Source organism: Odocoileus virginianus, chromosome 22 (genome assembly GCF_023699985.2).
Source record: "Odocoileus virginianus isolate 20LAN1187 ecotype Illinois chromosome 22, Ovbor_1.2, whole genome shotgun sequence".
NCBI lineage: Eukaryota > Metazoa > Chordata > Mammalia > Artiodactyla > Cervidae > Odocoileus > Odocoileus virginianus.
The window spans coordinates 33169881-33190390 of NC_069695.1; the positions used below are offsets into that span (position 1 = coordinate 33169881).

The following is a 20510-nucleotide window of genomic DNA, read 5'->3' on the forward strand; positions in this document are numbered from 1 at the left end:
TCTCCTGCATTTATGGCCAAACTGTTGTCCTGTTTCTATTATTTTAAAGAGTTTTCCGTAACAGAAGGGTAAACGACTTTTTAAAAAATCTGCTAAAATATATAACTGCTTCAAAAGACACAGGCAACAAGGAAATCTAACTTTCACTTTGGCGGGTTTCAAATGTATGGCTTTGATTTATGGATCAAAATTGCTCATTTATTATTTTATCTATACAGCTCTGGGCAATTTTGACAGTTAAAATTTAGTTTTATTGACCAGTGCAGCCACTGTGCCCACAAGGGGACTGGTGCGCACAGCCTGCTGCACTCAAGAAACGATGATTTTTGATTCCATGACTGAGTCAGATTGGGAATCATAACCGATGTAACAATAAGTTCCAAATCTCCATGCCCGAGGCAAGAGGTTTGCTGTAAAACACAATCACCCTTTAAGGAAGGGAGGAGAAGAATCTTGGGTGGAAGTCTGCAAGCACAATTTAATGCAGTAGGGCTAGGACTGGGGTATCTCCGACCATTCGAACAGTGGACATGGGGGCAGGGAAGCCTGGGAAGGGGGTGGTTTTCTAAAGACTGGGGACCACAGCCTAAAGGTTAATGAGCAAAGATGCCTCAAAGCAAACCGAATGTTAATTACAGAGACAATGAACTCAGTAACCATTTGGACCTGAGGAAATTTACTAGCTGACTGCTATTCAGCAAGCTTTCCCTTTTCAAAGAGCAAAAACATAACTGAAGAATTTCTCTTGAAAGAAACACAAGCAGACACACCAACTTGGTGCAGTGATCTTAGGCCAGTTTTTCCTTTAAGCCTCTTCCCATTACCCAGTTGGCCACCACTGCAATGTTAATTTAGTCTTCCACTCTAGACCTCTTGTGATACATACACAGACTTCCAAAGGGTAACAAATCAATAAAATGTCTAATTTGATTAACCATGTTTTTGAATTCATTGAGATAGCTCTACATTGAAATAAATAGGTGGGTAAAGAAAGAAAGAAAGGCACTCACTTGTGAGGATTTTCCAGGTCTTCTTTTCATCATCGTAGTACTGAACCAGATTGCTGGGGAGCCGGTCCGGCCCAGGAGGCAATCCGCCGACCAATAACAGCATTTTCTTGTTAGAGCGAATTCTTCACCCAAAACAAAAGAGGAGATGAATAACCACATTATTGTAGAGCCTTTTTAGTGGCAACAAAATCATAACCATCAAAAGAATGTTCTCTGCTTGCAGATTTCTATTTCATTTTTTCCCTGTTTCTTTTCCCATTCATTCTCAACAATTTTTTTTTTTTGAACCAAGCAGATCAGAAGCACGGCATATCCCCATACTCAAGGAATAATAAGCTCCTTTTATGCAATTTGTTAGAGGTTCATTCTAGAACGACCTTTTTCTTATATTATCCCTTTAAATCATCACTCTTTACAGCTGAGTACACATGAAATGCTCTGGAGTTGTACTAAGGTTAAGCATTAAAGTTGCATGTCAAAAATCGTATTAGTCAAAATCATTATTATAAACCATTCTCCACTCAAAGAACCTTGAAAAAATTAAGGTTATGCAGAGAGTTTGTGAGCCAACTCTTTAATCACCCGGCGAACTTCAAATACCAGTTTGCTACAATTAGTAGCATAGGGGCTAACTAGGGTGGGTTCACCAGTGCCAACAGGACTTTTTGTTTAATTTAGCTGAGACTTCTGCCTTCATGCTCTTCCCAGCTCCTCCTCCCCCTCCCCCAATCCCCGAGCACCACTGGCAACACAGCAGCACCAATTGGTAAAAATGAGGCTGCGAGGTTGTTCTGAGCCTCCCCAGAGCGGAGCCCTGCCAATGCTTGCCACTGATCCAGCGGCATGAACTTGCTCAACTGTGCAAAGTCACTCTAATTCCCTCCCTCTGTTTTTCTACCTTCTCCCCCCAGGGGGCAACCACTGAAAGGAGTGACTACCCACCCATCAAGAGCTGGCAATTCGCTGCTATTAACCGTGACTGTGATTCCCAGGCTGCCTGGCAGTTCCTGAGAACAGGCCTGCAATGTCTCATATGCAGTAAAAGCTATAAGATGCACCCTGCCCTGCACACTTGACCTGATGGATGCACGATCCTGGGAACAGTAATGGATTGAGCTCACTTGCGATTGGAGGGAGAAGGGGAGGCCCAGACCCCCACAAGGGCCCTGCTGATTTAACGGTCGCTTTACATATAATTGAACTTCTCATTTACCTGAAAGGCTGAAGGTGGTGGTGGAAGAAATGCAACAACCATCATGGAGGGGAAAAGTCAATAAACGTAAAAGGGTTCCTCTTAAATATGATCACCACCCACTGTGTGGCTCCGAGTCTATGCTTACATGTTCATCATGGTTGTTCTGATTGAAGGATGCTTGGTGAAGTATGCCCTTGTGGAGAAGCGCTGTTTGTTGGTTAAGAACCTAACATTCAGAGAGTTAACTTAATACAGTTAATGACATTTCCATGGGAAGGAAGGGAACAAGAGAATTCCTTTAATGAAACTCTAGTGCCATTGAATGATTCATGTATGGCTCATCAGGAAAAAACACTTTCTGGAGAAACTCGTATCAGGGACTCATGCATGCAGGCAGCTGTGTTTGTAGAATATTTAATGTGATATCAGCTTATGACATTAATTTTGCCACAAACAAAAATAAACTCAACTATTTTGAAGTACTTTGGAGCTATACTCACATATCTTATAGATCGGTAGTGAAAGTGAAAGTCATTCAGTTGTGTCTGACTCTGCAACCCCATGTACTATACAGTCCATGGAATTCTCCAGACCAGAACACTGGAGTGGGTAGCTGTTCCCTTCCCCAGGGGATCTTCCCAACCCAGGGATCGAACCCAGGCCTCCCACAATGCAGGCAGATTCTTTACCAGCTGAGCCACAAGGGAAGCCCATCATACAGGGTATACCTATATGAAGGTGATCATATAGATCAGTAGTTGGAAAACAAAAACAATACTAATAGTGAAAAGCTCCATATTTTGAGGATTTCAGTCATTAGGGAGGTTTGTTGAGAAAGGTTAAGGAAACTCAGTGCAGTACATAACTCTCTTTTACTTGCAAATAATACATAATTCACGTGCCATATCATCTCCAAAATGTCTGGTTACAGAACTAATATAAGACTACTTATTTTGGTTGTTCTGTAGTTTTAGCCCAAATAATCAACCACTCTCTGAGTACAAGATGACAGCAACTGTATTTTTAGACTGCTGTCAGTTTCCATGTGTGGACAGATCTGTTCAACCAGAAGTCACGATTCGTGGCTGTCGTGATTTGACACATGGACATGCTCTAGACTGAAAGTAGGGGTGCTTGTGCCTTGCTGTTGAGTCATGGCCGACTCTTTGAGACTCCACGGACTGTAGACTATCAGGCTTTGCTGTCCAGGAGGATTCTCCAGGCGAGAATACTGAAGTGGGTTGCCGTGCCCTCCTCCAGGGGATCTTCCCAACCTAGGGATCAAACCTAGGGATCAAACCTAGGTCTCCCGCAGTGCAGGCGGATTCTTCACCACCTAAGTCTGCGGAGAAGCCCAAAAGTGGGGGCAGATGGACCAATATCTACCCATTAGACATAGAGGCAAGGATTCATTGGAATGGTATGACCAAAGTCCATTACCAAATGGTAATTCGGTCTCTGTTTAAATATTTAAATAATTGTACAGCTTTAAAAAATGTGTTTCAGGAGTGAGAAAGGGAGATAAATGTATGGCTCAAATGATGCTCAGGTAAGGGTATTTCATTCACTGATAGGGCCAGTTTCCCTGGACCAGTCCCACTGGTGATTTTCAATACCTCCTGAGATGGACCATCTCTCCAGATGAGGAGAAGATCAAGGGTCTTTGTCATTACTGCCCAAAGAGCCAAAGAAGATGCCCAAAGAAGATGGAGAGTCTTTGTCCTTTCTGTCCCCTATGAACTGGACTGGGATTATCAATACATAAGCCACTGATCAGCTGGCAAATGGTAACAACTGCCATTCTGGCAGCAAAGACACGACTCAAAGCGTTAGCTGGCAAAGCAGCTAGGAGAGACTCTGCATCAACTAGGACATGTCTCTGAACCTCCCAGGACTCCTGAAGAATTACATGGAAGGAAAGGAAATTCCTCATTGGCTGCGTGTTTTCTGTAAGAGAACAGTGCTCTGAGTTTATTACTATGACCTCCCTGGTGAGTGAAGACACATTCTAAAGCTTTTGCATTGTTACATTTACATCATCCTTCATTCATTTTTATGGCATTCTTACTTGGAGTATTTTGTCCCTAAAGCTTATGTTACTCCATGATCCAACCTGATATTAATACTATTTAATTCTAAATAAAGTTTAACACTCTATCTTGTGAAAGTGAATCACACAGAAAGCAAAAATGGGATAAAACACGTGAGAAGTAGCACAGCACAGAAGAAAGAACACATAAAGCAACAAAATGCACTTGAGTGGTTTTCTTGGCATTTTCTCCATCAATTCTCAAAACGGCACTGTCTCAGGTATAGTTCACTCAACAGGGGCATAAGAAATTTCTTAGAGTCAAATAAAGTGGCAGAAACAATGTTCAGACTTAGGTCTTCTAACTACCAAGCCACTGATCTTTTTAAAATTCAAATCACTTTAAAAATTTTTATTTTAACATAAATTCTGGTTAAGACCCAGGTGACCTGGATTGTAGGGCTAATTTTGTGATTTAGCAGAGTGACTTTGTATAAATTACTTGGCTTCTTGGAGCCTATGTTTTTTTATCTTTAAATAGAGGAGTAATATCTGATCTGCATGAGGATTATATGAGACAATGAAGTGAAATGTTCTATGTAAACTCTAAGGCAAATGATTATTAAATCAATCTTTGGTGTTGACAGTGCAATGTGGGCTTTATTTCATTATGCCAAACCTGATTAGTTAAAAAAGAAAAGTGGTATTTTTCACTGAGATTCTTGTTGAGTTCATATATATAAATACAAGCTAATTAAGAGGATTTCACTACCTAGCTGTTATCATATAATTGTATGTCCTTAGAAAATTATCAATTAAATTATAATGGCTGTCTTTGAGCCTTGTTATAAGAAAATATACTTTGGACATGACATAAAACTGTGAACCTTTAAATAAAGAGACAAATAAAGAGACCTAATAGAGATTACTCTACATTTCTTATTTCTTAAGAATAAAACAAATGAGAAAAACCAACACATATTTTACTTTGATATAAATGCAATGTCAACTATTCAATTACTCCTAGAAACTAATACACGTGAATAATTCCTGTGGAAAAGCTCCCATTCTTTTACAGTGTGCAATTATAATAGTGACAATCACAATAATGACAGATAATAATGAATGCATATCAGAAATTGAAACCTCTGATTACCATGCCATTTATTTGATGTGTGTGAACTTCAATTTGAAAACACCATGAAAAAAGATACCTTGTGAACTAGAAAAGTAAAATTAGAAGGATCTGAATTAACTTGCTGAGGGGGCTTTCAATTATTCTCTTCTAAACAATTCCAGTAGAGCTTTACACGTTGAATTTTAGATTAGACAAAATCTATAATATTGCAATAGAGTTCCTTTATAAGGCAACATAGTATACTTTTTAGAAGATCTTTATATAGGAAAGTAATTTAGCCAAACTTAATCTGTTCTCTTTAAGTCTGTTAATATTTTAAAAATATTTATTTTTGCTCCTCATCTTTGCACTTCTTAGACCAAAGTAATACATTTAAAAGGGAAGTAATTAGAGAAACTTAAAGAGCTGAGAATGTCATGATTAATAATATAATTTGGATGCCTTTGGGTTCTTAGATTCCTGCTTAGAAAATATAAGGTTAAAAAGGCAATGGAATTTGAAGGTCTCCTTTGTTCCAGCTCAGTAATCACCCAACATTTACCATGTGTCACATTTGTGCGTGTGTGTGCGTATGTATGCGTGTGTGCTCGCGCGCATAGGTACTTTGGTTCCGGGGATGAATGATTGAAGAATAACCTAAAATCTCCTGGTATAAACAAATTTTTCATCATACTGGTGTTCTAAGTATGCTAAAGTCTCATTTATTTATATTTCAGTGATTTGGAACTTTAATAATTGGGAAACAGGCCAGGTAGAGTTTTCCTTCACAGGATACATATAAAAAGTTTTTATTAACTAGGTTGCAAGAAGAGTTTTAACCAATTTAAGAAGTCAGTTGGTCTGCTGGCACTTTAGAGCCATCCACCTACATTTAGGCTAAGTTCTTTTTACAGATAACAAATCATTCTCAACTATTTATTAAAGAAAATGTTCTGCAGTATTCTGAAGAATCATTAAGTCAGAGAATTAAAAGAGAAGTTTAAATTCATCTTCTTCAGGAATTCCCAAGCCTGAAAAGTCATCAGTATCAACTGAGGGGATTAAAAAACTCAGATTCTTGAGATAAATTCTTAGGTCTCAGTTTCCAGAGATTATGTTTCAGTGGGATAAGGTCTTAAAAATCAATAATGTTACAGTTTTCTGGTTGATTCTGACACACAGCCAGACTTCAGGCCACTCATTTGGTGCAGTTCTCTATATAATGTAGAAATCCTTTCAATAGTTTTATTTTTTTAATAAGAAAACATTCTTATTAACTTGGAAATTTATAAGGAAATGGATCTCAGTTTTTCAAATGCACTCTATTGTGGAAAGCTATTGGACAGTTGTGTTAGATCTATTTTTTCTTCTCTTGATGCTGAGCTGATAAGTCTTTCAGAAAAAAAGAACAAGTGCCTGGCTCTTTGTCACGGCACCTCTCCAACATTGGAAGATAGTTGCTATGTGTCTTCTCTTTTCCATGTTGAAAATTTCCCTTTCTTTCTAAAAAAGTTTTAATTTTCTTTACTATGCTGTTCACCTTCTTGAGTGTATTCCAGACAATCATTGTCCCTTTCAAAAATGTGAAGGTCAGAACTGCACACATATAACAAATACAATGTGTGATGGACATACTTTTTTAAAGGCTTTCCAAAATGACAATGGTCTTTCAGCTGGCATGGCAGTGTTGGTTCCTGTGCAGCTTTCAGCTGACTCTAAACACAGATTTTTTTTTTTTAAGCAAGACAAGCCAGGTATTCAAGTCAGTTTTTTCCCTATCCTGTATTTCTTTTAGTTAAGTATTTTTAAACATCAATGCATGCCTCTTTTTAAGTGCTTGCATATCCTCTATTGATTGAGACTTTGTTTCATCTGTCATTTAACAATTACTGAGTTTCTAAGATGTTCCAGTTTCTACTGTGTTTTAAACACTAAAGATGATAGTGTGAACAAGAGGAATAAATTCCCTATTCCTCATGGTAGTTACTTCCATCCTAGTGGGGACATCTATCAGAAACATCATGATTCTCCAAGCAAGACAACCTGTGTCTCCTGCGTCTCTAGCTTTGGCAGGCGGATTCTTTACCTGTAGATAAATATTACCTGAGCCACCTGTAGATAATAATTATTCCATCCTTCAAAAGCCAATTTTAATATTTTAAGATTTATTTTTGGCTGCATTGAGTCTTCGTTGCTGCACCAGGCTACTCTCTAGTTGCAATGAGTGGGCTTCTCAATGTGATGGCTTCTCTTGTTGTGGAGCATGGGCTCTATGTGGGCAGGCTCAATAGTTGTGGCTTGAGGGCTTAGTTGCCCCGACCTGTGGGATCCTCCCAAATATCGTACCTGTGCCCCTGGAATTGGCAGGCAGATTCCCAACCACTAGACCACCAAGGAAGCCCCAGGCTGAGTTAATTTTAACAGTCAGCCAGTTCTGGATTTAAGTTCTCTTTTTTACCACTTCATATATTTTCTATCCTTAGGCTGGTATTCAACACCTTGAAGCCTCAGTTGCCTCATCTGTAAAGTGGGAATGTTTTGAGTGTCAAAGTCATCTAAGTGTAATGGTTGAAAAGAAATGGCTGTGACTCATAAATGGAATCACCTTCCACAGCCAGTCTCTTCAGCAAAGGAAAGGCATTTTGTGCTGCTCTTGCCTTTAAAGATGAATGCCTCTGCACAGTGAGGGGGGACAAAATTGATGCTCCCAACATAATCCAGTAGAGAGAGGCTGGAGAAGACAGGAAGACATTTTAACTGTTCCCATGACTTTCCAACTTCAGTGAACTTGCTAACCCTAGAATGGCTTAGTATTTTATACAAGCATTGAGTCAAGGGGCATTTCATATCTAGTGATACAGTAGTGATGTATGGTAGTGACCTGGGAGGCAGGAAAAACTGGGAAGATGTAAACACCACCTCTGCCCCCGATCTCCCTGCCCAGGATTCACAGAAACACACAGGTTTTGAATTTCCACAGGCCATGGGATTGGAGGGGTTTGTAACAAATTTACCAGATCTTTAGCAGATCTGAAAAGCCACCAGATGACATCTGAGTTGCATATTGAAAATATTTCTATAGTCCCACAGTAATCAGGGTTTCCCAGGTACTGCTAGTGGTAAAGAATACTCCTGTCAATGCAGGAGACTCAGGAGACATGGGTTCGATCCCTGGGTCAGGAAGATTCCCTGGAGTAGGAAATGACCCCACTCCAGTACTCTTATCTGGAAAATTCCATAAACAGAGGAGCCTGGCGGGCTACAGTCCATGAGGCCGCAAAGAATAGGACACGAATGAGTGACTGAGAACTGAACACATAGTAATCAATCGATTAATGGCAACTATTATTATGCATAATTTATTAACCTTATAAAGCACTCATTTGAAAATGCATCTTTGCAATTTTGGCATTTTCTTTTATTGCTTAGAAGCCTTTTCAGGTACCATAGGTGCATTGTTTATAAACAGTCATAATATTTACTGCATAAGCAAGTTTAACAAAAATGTAAAACCATTGGGCTTCCTGCAACAATATTAGACTAGATCTCATTCATAAATTCAACCCACTCACTCCTGGCTGCCAGCTCCTTGTTAAGGAAGTCTCCAAACCTTATGATATCCAAGTCACCAGACTTTACGGTAATCTTGACTCTTCTCTCATTTTCCTGCTATAGTCAATGTTCTATCAAGCCCAATGCTCTATGGATTCTGGAGATGTAACACGTATACATCACTATATTTACAATGAATAACCAATGAGGACCACGGTAGGGCACGGAGAACTCTGCTCAATATTCTGTAGCAACCAAAAAAAAAAAAAAATTCTGTAGCAACCTAATTAGGAAAAGAATTTGAAAAATAATAGATACATGTTTATGTATAACTGAATCACTTTGTTGTACACATGAAACTAACACAACATTGTTAATCAACCAACATAAAAATATTTGTCTCTTCATTTCAACCAAACTGCCAGTAACCTCCTTCAGCTGGGTTGGTTTTCTCTGGAATTATTTTAACTGTGATGTCCTTGCTTTGCGAGCACATGCTCCCCTCTAATCTAACCTACATGCTTTGTCAAATGAATTTCAGCAAAGCCTGACATTAATGATCAATTACGTCAGTCCTCTTTTTTTTTTTTATAAATTATCAAGGAATTCCCCATCACTTATCCTCTGTAAAATACACATATCCTCCACGTTATAATCTTCCTTTTTCTTTCTTTGTCTCTCTCTTTTTCTCATAGGTAAGTGCCTTGCTTGAGAGTCTTCTCAGGAATAAAAGTGTTTATGAGTTAAGATCTGAAAAAACATGAAACACATATTTAAGGAGGAAACTGCTTAGACTATGGGGAAAAGTAAACAGAAGAAGATCCTGTATCAATGGCCAGAAGGAGACTTTTTGCAAATCAGCTAGCCTTCCCTGAACTTCCAGCTAGAAGGGTACCCAAAAGTCCCCAGAGGAGAGCTGCTACCTTTTCTTAAATTTTTCCAGAGAAGGAAACTCTCCGGAGAACGTGTTCCAGCTGATTTCATGTTGTATTTAGGTTTCTTTATCATAGCTGTTCTTGGTAATTACACAGCAGCTTTCCTTAGAAGAGCCTTTAAATAGACCTGCTAATGCCTCTCTGAGGTAGGAAAACACAGAGTGCCATTATCCCCATTTAACAGATGAAAGAAGAGAGGGAAAGGGGCTTGGACACCTTTTCCAGTGCCTCAGGATGGGTTTTATTTCCTTCATTTCACAGAGGAAATATCTCTAGGGCTTTCTCACACAACCCTTCTGTGATTTTCAGGTATGGCTGAAAATGCCTTCACTTCTCAACTTCTGACACTATGTCACCCCTTTCTTCCACCAGCTACATGGTGAATGGAGAATGTCAGCCATGTACAGTACGCTTTGTGCTTAGTCGTTCAGTCATGTCTGACTCTTTGATGCCCTGTGTATGGATGTAGCCTGCCAGGCTCCTCCGTCCATGGAATCTTTCAGGTAAGGACACTGGAGTGGGTTGCCATTTCCTACTCCAGGAGATCTTCTCGATGCAGGGAGGGAACCTGCGATTCTTGTGTCTCCGCATTAGCAGGCAAGATTCTTTACCACTAGCTACCTGGGAAGACTATACAGTATTTGTTGTCATTGTTCAGTTGTTAAGTTGTGTCTGACTTTTTTGCAACCCCATGGACACCAGGCTTCCCTGTCCTTCACCATCTCCTGGAGTTCACTCAAACTCAAGTCCATTGAGTCAGTGATGTTATCTAACCATCTCATCCTCTAACACTCCCTTCTCCTCTTGCCCTCAATCTTTCCCTTAGTTTTCCTAAAATGGAATGTGACTTTAAGATTTGTTTGATCGTATCATTAAGATAACACATGCTCACTGAGAAACGTTCTAAGTTTACTTAAACACACAAAGGACTTAGTACTATACAGTAGGTACTCAAAAACTTGTTGTAGGAGTGAAGAAATGATGAAGAAAAGAATGAACTGGTGAAAGGAGTCAAAGTTACTTGCAATCCCATTATCTAGTAACATGTCATTATAGGTTCTTATCATCCTTTTTCCCCTCATCTGTTTTCAGGTCCAATAAAGTGGGTGTGTTGATGGGGGTGCCAAAAGGCAAAAGGGAAAGAAGAAAAGTTACATTTCTGAACCAAAACATGGAAGAGGCAGAGGGTGACATATTGGAAAACAGACAGTCTTATTGATTAGCCCCCAAATCTAACGTGCTACCTAGGATCAGGGTTGCCTCCCAGAATGAGAGCTACCCATGACAGAGATAAGTTATTGAACTCCAGTTATTAGCACAATATCTGTATTGTACACAATCTCTGCCATATCTGTATATTATTTACTTAATATTTTGTTTAAAACTAATCACTTTGAAATGCTTAATTCTAGTCTATTCAAGCTGTTCCCAATGATGGCCGCTCTTTACAATCACCTGGGAGAGCTTTCATGAAATATTTAGGGTGGGAGCACCTCTCAGAGATTCTAATTTCATGATCCACTGTGGCACCCAGCATTGGTGTTTTTTAAAAATCTTAAGCATTCTGTATGATTCTAATATGCAACCAGTATTGAGAATCATGGTTCTAAGCAATTATATTTATGAATCATGGGCTTCATGGGTTGCTTTTCTCTAATACATGTTAAGATACAGTAATACCTAATGATTAAAATAAATTAAAAAATGATTTCTCATGTGCCCTCTGAAATGTCTCACATACTACCAGGGGTAGGCAAACTATAGTTGAGAACAGACCATAATAAACAGAAGAAATTAGGACTTTAAAATCTGAACTTCTGAAAAACTAGTCACATTCCAATGCAGCTACTTCTTATGTGTTTGACCATAAGAAGCTCGAAATATTGAATGACTGGAGTTTTGCATGTTACAATTGTAATGAACCATCTTCCTATCCATTCACTTCTCACTCCTGCCCCTATAGCACACTGGTGAAATCTTCCTCAAATCTTCACTGACACATAATGATCTCAGAATGTCACCGTTATTTTATCTAACGATTAAAATAAATTTAAAAATGGTTTCTTTTGTACCATCTGAAATATTTCACATCCTACCAGAGGCAGGTAAATGATAGCTGAGGACACACTATAATAAACAGAAGAAACCAGAACCGCATCCTCTGACAGTCAGGGTGGGGTAGTTTGCTAATGTTTTTGCCACATTTCTCCAGATACTAAAGCTGTAGACTGGTTCATGATGGCAGAGGCAGGTATGACAAAAGTGTCTTATGGTCTTCATCTGAATCCATGAAATGTTAAGTCTCCCCAAGGCTTAGTTCATAAGCCAGATGGGTCTATCTTTATATCACACACAGCATTTCACACTGTACTCCTGGACATTGGCATCATGAGGGACATTGGCTTTCACCCAACTTCACATTTAATACTCAGCGTTTTCCCCCCTTCCCCCTGCCCACTCCCAGATTAAAGTTTCCTTTAGTAACTAGAAACAGTTGAATATCTTCTTTGCTTGACTACCTATATAATCCCTATTTCTAGTACTGAGTACTTAGTGACTTTCTTCTAAAGAGCATGAATTGCAATGGGAATAGCACCTCATTAATCCTCCCCATTCCTGGGCGGAAGTTTCCGTGGCAAGTATGACCTCTTAGACTAATCTGTCTGCCTCCAAGTGAGAGGTGGGGGTCTCCCGGCTCACGATCACAGATGCCACCAACACGCTCGGAGGGACACCAATGTTTGTGTAACAGGAGAAAACTCTTCTTCTTGCTCAAGAGAGATGTGGTTCTGTGCAACCTGTCGCCAAGGAGAGATTCAAGCTCTTAGTGACAAAGGCAGATAAAGCATCCTTCTCATGCCAGGGACAGACACGTAAGTAATGCCTATGTCTAAACCTCTAATGGGGCTTCCCAGGTGGCACTAATGGTAAAGAATCCACCTGCCAGTGTAGGTTAGACATAAGAGATGATAGTTCGATCCCTGGGTTGGGAAGATCCCCTGGAGGAGGGCGCAAGAACTCACTCCAGTAGTCTTACTGGAGAATTCTATGGACAGTGGAGCCTGGCAGGCTACTGTTCAAGGGGTAGGACATGATTGAAGGGACTTAACACGCAAACCCCTGATAAAGGCCAATGATTAGACTATGCTGCCTCTTGAGTGCCAATCTCATTATTGAGACCTCTCCCTCTCCTTCCCATCTGGTCGCCATTTGAAGAGAAAAGAATGACTTCCTGACCTGGAGGAATGTTCTTCCAAGAAAAACGTACAGAAAGACCCCAAATCAGAGAATGACGTTGAAAACAAAAGCTCAGGATGTTACGTATCTCCCGCTGAAGTCATTTGTATCTGACGGTCCAAGACCTAACAGTAAAGATGAATATTTTAACAAAATCACGTTTCTCCAAACAGAAGTTCAGTCATTCAGGATAAGAGGACAAAGACCTGATCCTGCATCAAGGGTCTAGAGACTGATTTTATCCATTCCTCTGACTCCAGGGAGAGACTTCTCGTGGGGAAAGTAGGAGGCTCGTTTCTGAGAACAGGAGCCAGCCTCCTGCTAGGCAGGCTGTTTCTGGTTGGAAAGTCACTGCAGGAGTGGCCATACGGGGAGAAAAGTTAGTTAGTAACTGAATATATTACTAGAGGCTTCTCTCAGAATATTCATGGCAACAAAGAGGTGTCCCTCTTGGAGAAAAGAGATTGGCAGCTGACACCTTTCACAGGGCCCAGAATTTATTTTTAGAGGAACAATAACGTTATGAAATCATCCAGGGGTTAAGAGAAATGAAGAAGGTTTTCCTTACTTTGGGGCAGATAAGCTGCCAGGGACTGAGGCGGGCCTGGGGGCTGTGTGCTGTGCAGACAATGAGGTGTGGCTTGTGGGAGCCAGTTTAGGGACACCCCGCTGCGGTGGGTGAAATAGGAATTTCTTATCCTTCTCTTCTTTTCCTCCCCCTCTCTGTAGGGAGCCAGTTCTTTCTGTTCTTCGCTGCTTCACCGCGCCTGGAGGGGCTAAATGCTAAAGAAAACCCTAGCTTGAGGGCTGGCGGGGTCTAGGAGGTCCTCCAAAGTCCCCAGAGGAAAGGGCATTGGCAGAAGCCTCTGAGACCCGGGATCAGCCAGTCCCCCACAATATCCTTCTCAATCATCAGATCTCTGACTGGCAGAAACAAATTATTCTGGGAAAATTCACCACATCTCTGAAGCTGCACCGTGGACTCGATAATGTGTGGCTTTGAATTACCCTGAAAATTCTCTAGAGCAGCAAGTACTCAAATTTTATCACCAGGAAACAAATCCCCTAGAGTCTGGTCATTCCAATAACTTGCCCTATGACTTACATCTTTTTTACTCATGTCAGTGAATCAGATTTCTTTTAATGCAACAAATTTTCCTTAAACTTATCTTCCAGTAAATCACGACCCTATTTTCTTCCATCATCTATGGATATGGAGCAAACAGGAAAACAGAAGCATCTGTTTAGTCGCCTGATTTTCACATGAATTCATGCTAAGTTGCTTCACTCGTGTCTAACTCTTTGATACCCCATGGACTATAGCCTGCCAGGCTCCTCTGTCCTTGGAAATTCTTCAGGCAAGAATACTGGAGTGGGTTGCCATGGCTTCCTCCAGGGGATCTTCCCGATCTGGGAATCAAACCCGTGTCTCTTAGGTCTCCTGCATTGGCAGGCAGGTTCTTTATGCTAGCGCCAGCTGGGAAGACAACCACTGATAGCAAAACAGCCTGGGATGTTGCTGAAAATGCAGATTCCTCAGTCCACACTACAGATCAATCTATTTAGAATCTCCAGAGTAGGACTGGGGAAGACCTGTGTTAGAAAAAAGCTCTGTGGTTGGTTCTTCAAAGAACTACTGATTTAGGCATGATTTTTTGGGGTGGAGGAAAGCAGGCCTACATTTTTTTTTTCTCTTCTAGGTTTGTATTATTGAAAGAGTTATATATATATTGCTGACTTGGATAATTGCTCAGCTGCCTAGATAATTTTGCCTGTACAGATCTAGTTGAAAAGTAACATTTCAATTAATTTCTTGAACCTGTTTTATAATTCCTTCTGTCCTATTCTTGGCCCTTGTTATGGACTGAATGGCGTTGTCTCCAAATTTATATGTTGAAGCCCTAACTCTCAGCATGACCGTGTTTGGTGATAAGGCTTTTAGGAGGTAGTTATAGGTAAACGAGGTCATAAGGGTAGGGCCCTTGTCTAATAGAACTGGTGTCTTATGAGAGAGCATCCCAGGTGGTGCAGTTGGTAAAGTCTCTGCCTGCTAATGCAGGAGACACAGGAGATGCAGGTTCGATCCCTGAGTGGGGAAGATCCCCTAGAAGACGAAATGGCAACCCGCTCCAGTATTCTTGCCTGGAAAATTCCATGGAGAGAGGAGCCTGGCAGGTTACGGTCCATGGGGAAGAAGAGGAAAAGACCCCAGAGCTTCCGCTCCCCCTCTCCTTCTCCCACCCCCCAGCTCTACACACACAGGAGTGTGTGTGGGGGCACGCTGGGAAAGCAGCCGTCTGTACACCACGAGGAGAGCCTTCACCTGAAGCTGGCCCTGCCGGACCTCGATCTTGGACTTTCAGCCTCTAGAACTGTGAGAAAACAAATTTCAGTTGTTCCTTAGTCCCTGTTATTCTGCTCTGGCAGCTCAAGCGGACCAATGCATTCCTCATTAACACAACTGCTTGGAGGAAGGGTGTTCCGAGTCCCACCACACAAGAGCTATACTTTGTAGCGGCCTACGGCCCGTACACCCTGTGGGGAATTTGGAATATGACATAACACTCCTTATCTCCTCCTCTGCTTGGTGCTCGGCTACTAACATGCATGCGTGCTAAGATGCTTCAGTCATGTCTGACCATATGGACCGTAGCCTGCCAGGCTCCTCTCTCCATGGGATTTTCCAGGCAAGAATACTGGAGTGGGTTGCCATGCCCTCCTCCAGGGGATCCTCCCAACCCAGGGATCAAACCCATGTCTCTTAATTCTTCTGCATTGTCAGGCGGGTTCTTTACTAGCAGCGCCACCTGGGAAGCCCATGCTGTACATATTAATGTTAACCATGTTCCAATGAAGAAGAACAGCCAGGAGGGATAAGAACAGATACAGAGAGCAGAGAGCCATGATTCCCATCAGCATTTGTGGCTCTCTAATGTCTATAAAGCCATTAAAAAAATTTCTTTGTGCTTTCAGAAATTTTAAATGTTTCTCATGCTCTCAGATTCTAAAGTTTCCTTGCCGTAAAGAAAAAAAAAAAATGGGAAGCATTCTCCAGAAAAATCTTTCTCAGGTGAGATCACTCTTTCTAGGTCAAAAAGACTATTGTGTCTGGAACCTGGGCTCTCAGTTTGACGAGGCTGCTGCAAAGCTTGAGGGGCTCCTTCCTATACAGGGGGTGCCCCTTTCTTGGAATGGGTTTTTACTTGCTGCTGGTTTTGTTGGCTGCTTCCTAACCCTGGAGCAATCACAAATCTTCAGTTTATTTGAGTGCAACAAAGTGCTGTTTATTTCCGTTTTGCTTTCTCTTTCCAAAATTTTGAGTATAAGAATGTCTGGGTGACAGCTGAAATTTGCCAGGCTTCTTGGGATTCTGAAGGGCTTCCCTGATGGCTTAGTCAGTAGAGAATCCACCTGAATGCAGAAGACCTGGGCTCAATCCCTAGGTTGGAAAGACTCCCTGGAGAAGGAAATGGCAACCCACTCCAGTATTCTTGCTTCAGAAATCCCATGGACAGAGGAGCCTGATGGGCAATAGTCCATGGGGTCTCAAGAGTTGGACATGCATGACCTAGCAACTAAAGCACCCACCACTCAGGGTTCTGAAGTGACTCCTTTGAATTAGGTATCTATTCTATACTTCTGCCGAGGAAAGGCGGTGTCTGCCTTCTTGACAAAGTGACTAATTTAGGTGATGCTCTGCTTTCCTGAGATCTGTTGGTAGTGCTACTAAAAACTATAAAGTTTTAACTTTGATAGCACATTGTCCTTTTGAATAACCAGATAAGAAATCCATGTTAAAATTTCTACTGCTTTGCACTCAGATCTATGATGGTGGTCAGGAGTCTTCTTTGTTGTGTAGTAGACATGTAAATCTTTTAACAGAAAGCAAGAAGTTGATTGCTCAAAGAAACTGATAATCAAAATAGAAACTGTTCCATCCAGAAGCATAAACACGAAGCTTAGGAAACGATTTGCTGAACATTCTGCCATACCCATACACTCAAAGCAAGAGTTAGTGAAGAAACCTATGAGAATTGCCTGGTGATCCAGTGGTTAGGGCTCCACGCTTCCACTGCTGTGGGCCTGGGTTTGATCCCTGATCAGGGGACTAAGATCCCACATGTCTCCAGGCATGGCCAAAAATAAATGAATGATTTTTTTTTTTTAAAGAGTGAAGCAACCTAACCTGCTACTACTAAGAGTAGCAAAAGTAATTTCTTATCAAGAGCTGTAGATATTTTTTGTTCCTAAGGAAAATTGCAAGGACACTGTAGCAAAGGAAGATAAAACTGGACAAGTTATTCTCCTGATAAACTTAGCTTTTCCATGTCAGAAATTGCCTTGGTGATATGAGGAGGGAAGCCCGAAGGTGCATGTCAGCCATGACTGAAGATTCTGGACTGTGCTGTTTCCTGCTGATCCCCACAAGGAACACTTCTGAATCCCCTTTCAAATGAGAGCATCTGTTTTTCAAAGTTTTTTTTTTAAATTTCTCCTTCTGCAGCGGTTCTAATGAATTATCACTGTCTTGGCAGTTGAAGAATTTTACCTCATTTCCCTAAAATACTTATCGTACAAACATAGTTTGAATAAAAATTCTGATCTGCCTTTAAGATAATGTAAATTAATACTAGAGTAATAAACATTTTTTCTTTGAATAAAAGATTTGCTACACCAAGGAATCTTCCTACACTTGAGGAATATAATGCCTGAATCAACACAAAGCCAAAATAATCACATGAAGAAGAAAACAAACAGCATCAAAGTCAACTGCAGATACTGTCCTCTGCCACACTTAACTCCCAGAATTTTACACAATAGACATATGTGCTATATAAAGGTACTCGTAGAAATTTCCACTGTACATCTATATGCATTTGTAGTTATTTGTGTCAAATAGGACACCCAATTCCTGCAGAAGGTGGCCCCAGCTTGACCTAGGAACCATAAGAAGCCCTCCTAAAAAGGTCAAAAAGACTTCCTCAACTTAGGAAGAAAAGGAAAATAGCCCAACTAAAAAGTGGCCAAAGGAGTTGATAAAACTTTTTTTCCAAAAAATATTCAAGTGGCCTATAAGCACATGAAAAGACGCTCAACATCATTAGCCGCTGCTGCTGCTGCTGCTAAGTCGCTTCAGTCGTGTCCGACTCTGTGCGACCCCACAGACAGTAGCCCACCAGGCTCCCTGTCCCTGGGATTCTCCAGGCAAGAACACTGGAGTGGGTTGCCATTTCCTTCTCCAGTGCATGCATGCATGCTAAGTTGTTTCAGTCGTGTCCGACTCAGTGTGACCCTATGGACAGCAGACCGCCAGGCTCCTCTGTCCACAGGATTCTCTAGGCAAGAATACTGGAGTGGGTTGCCATTTCCTTCTCCCCATTAGCCACTAAGGATATGCAAATCACAGTGAGATAGCACTTCACATCGATCAGGATGGCTACAGTCAAAAAGACGGGTGTTAAAAAAAAAAAAAAGACGGATGTTAAGTGCAGGTGGGGAAGTGGAGACATTGGAACTGTAATGAAAAATAGTGCAGCTGGTTTGGAAAACAACCTGATGCTTCCTCTTGTTCAGTGTTAACCTGATACAATATGACCCTGCAATTCCACTCCTAGGTATATATATCTAAGAGAAATGAGAACATGCTGCTGCTGCTGCTAAGTCGCTTCACTTGTGTCTGACTCTGTGTGACCCCATAGACGGCAGCCCACCAGGCTCCTCCATCCCTGGGATTCTCCAGGCAAGAACACTGGAGTGGGTTGCCATTTCCTTCTCCAATGCAGGAAAGTGAAAAGTGAAAGTGAAGTCGCTCAGTCGTGTCTGATTCCTAGCGACCCCATGGACTGCAGCCTACCAGGCTCCACCATCAATGGGATTTTCCAGGCAAGAGTACTGGAGTGGGTTGCCATTGCCTTCTCCAATGAGAACATATGTCCACACAAAAACTTACACATAAATGCTCACAGCAGCATTATTCACGATAGCAAAAAATGGAAACAAATCAAATGTCCACCCACTAATGGATAAAGTGTGGTTTATCTATACAGTGGAATACTATTTAACCATAAAAAGGAATGAAGTATTGTTACATACTATAGCATAGATGAAGACATGCTACATGAGAGAAGCCAGCCTCAAAGACCACATATTGCATGATTCCATTTGTTTGAAATGTTCAGAATAAGAAAATCTATGGATTTATGGAGAGAGTAGATTACTGGTTGCCTAGGGCTGCAAAAGGCAGGGCCAAGTGGGTACTGATTGCTAATAGGTCTTTAGGGCTTCCCTTGGTGGCTCAGCTGGTAAAGAATCTGCCTGCAATGTGGGAGACCTAGGTTCAGCCCCTGGGTTGGGAAGAGCCCCTAGAGAAGGAAAAGGCTATCCACTCCAGTACTCTGGCCTGGAGAATTCCATGGACTGTATAGTCCATGGGGTTGCAAAGAGTCAGACATGACTGAGTGACTTTCACTTTCACTTTCATGGGGTCTTCTGGGAGGGAGAGATAAAAAATGTTCTAGGTGAAAGGCTTGTCTTTGTTCTTAACCTTAGTACCCCTGAACTTGCAGTTAGTCTGAGAAGTGAAGGTGGTCTTGGGGAATCCAGGACACACAAAAATAAATAAATAAAAGATAAAATTAATTGTGGTGATGGCTGCCAACACCACAAATATACTAAAAATCATTGGATTGTACACTTTTTTAAATGGGTGAATTGTGCTGGATGTAAATTACATCTCAGAAAAGCTGTTCAACCTGAATCCAGAAAGGCTTTTCTAACTTTTTTTCAGTTGCTAACATGGATATATCAGAAGGATGGACCAGACTCAGGACTGGCCTCAGCTCTGCAGTGTACTCAGAGGTGGATAAAACAAACACTGTCAAGCTAAACCTCATCACTGTGGGAGCAGCACTTGAAACTCAGGCTGTGAGAATCCAGTTCTAAAATAAACATCCTGTGTGGAATTAGGAGTCCTAACAAGTGAACAGAAGGGCAAATTGATATAAACAGAACTATTTCTATAAAAGTAAAAGCTATCAACGACTATGCATTTACTGTCAGGCACTATGTCAAGCGCAGTACATATTTTCACACAACATTCAGGATTGCCCTGAGGAGGTGGGCATCATTATCGACATGTCATAGATAAGCAATCTGAAAACAAGTTAAGTAAACTCCCTGAGGAGAGCCAGCTTATATGTGGTCAAGGTGGGATTTAACCTGAATCTGTCTGACTTTTAGGTCTTAATTACTATGCAATAGAACTGTTTAAGATATTTGCACTATATGCATAACATTTTTATCTGTATCTCCTATTATGTTATGTTCTCTTTCTCTCCATACATGTATCTCCTAGCTTTACCCTCTAGTCCATGTCTCCGGATGTCATTTTGGAGTGAACCCTTGTGAAAACCTTAAGACAGGGAGTTCATAGGAA

At 41.1% G+C, this 20510-nt stretch overlaps 1 protein-coding gene across 1 annotated transcript in view; it reads right to left on the reverse strand.

Annotated features, from left to right (window-relative positions):
• KLHL14 (kelch like family member 14) overlaps positions 1 to 20510 on the reverse strand; it is a 109339-nt gene that overhangs the window by 76970 nt on the left and 11859 nt on the right. The window contains exon 3 of the mRNA XM_070452796.1: positions 1011 to 1132. Within this exon, the coding sequence (XP_070308897.1) occupies positions 1011 to 1132 (122 nt within the window). The remainder of the gene's footprint in view (positions 1 to 1010; positions 1133 to 20510) is intronic.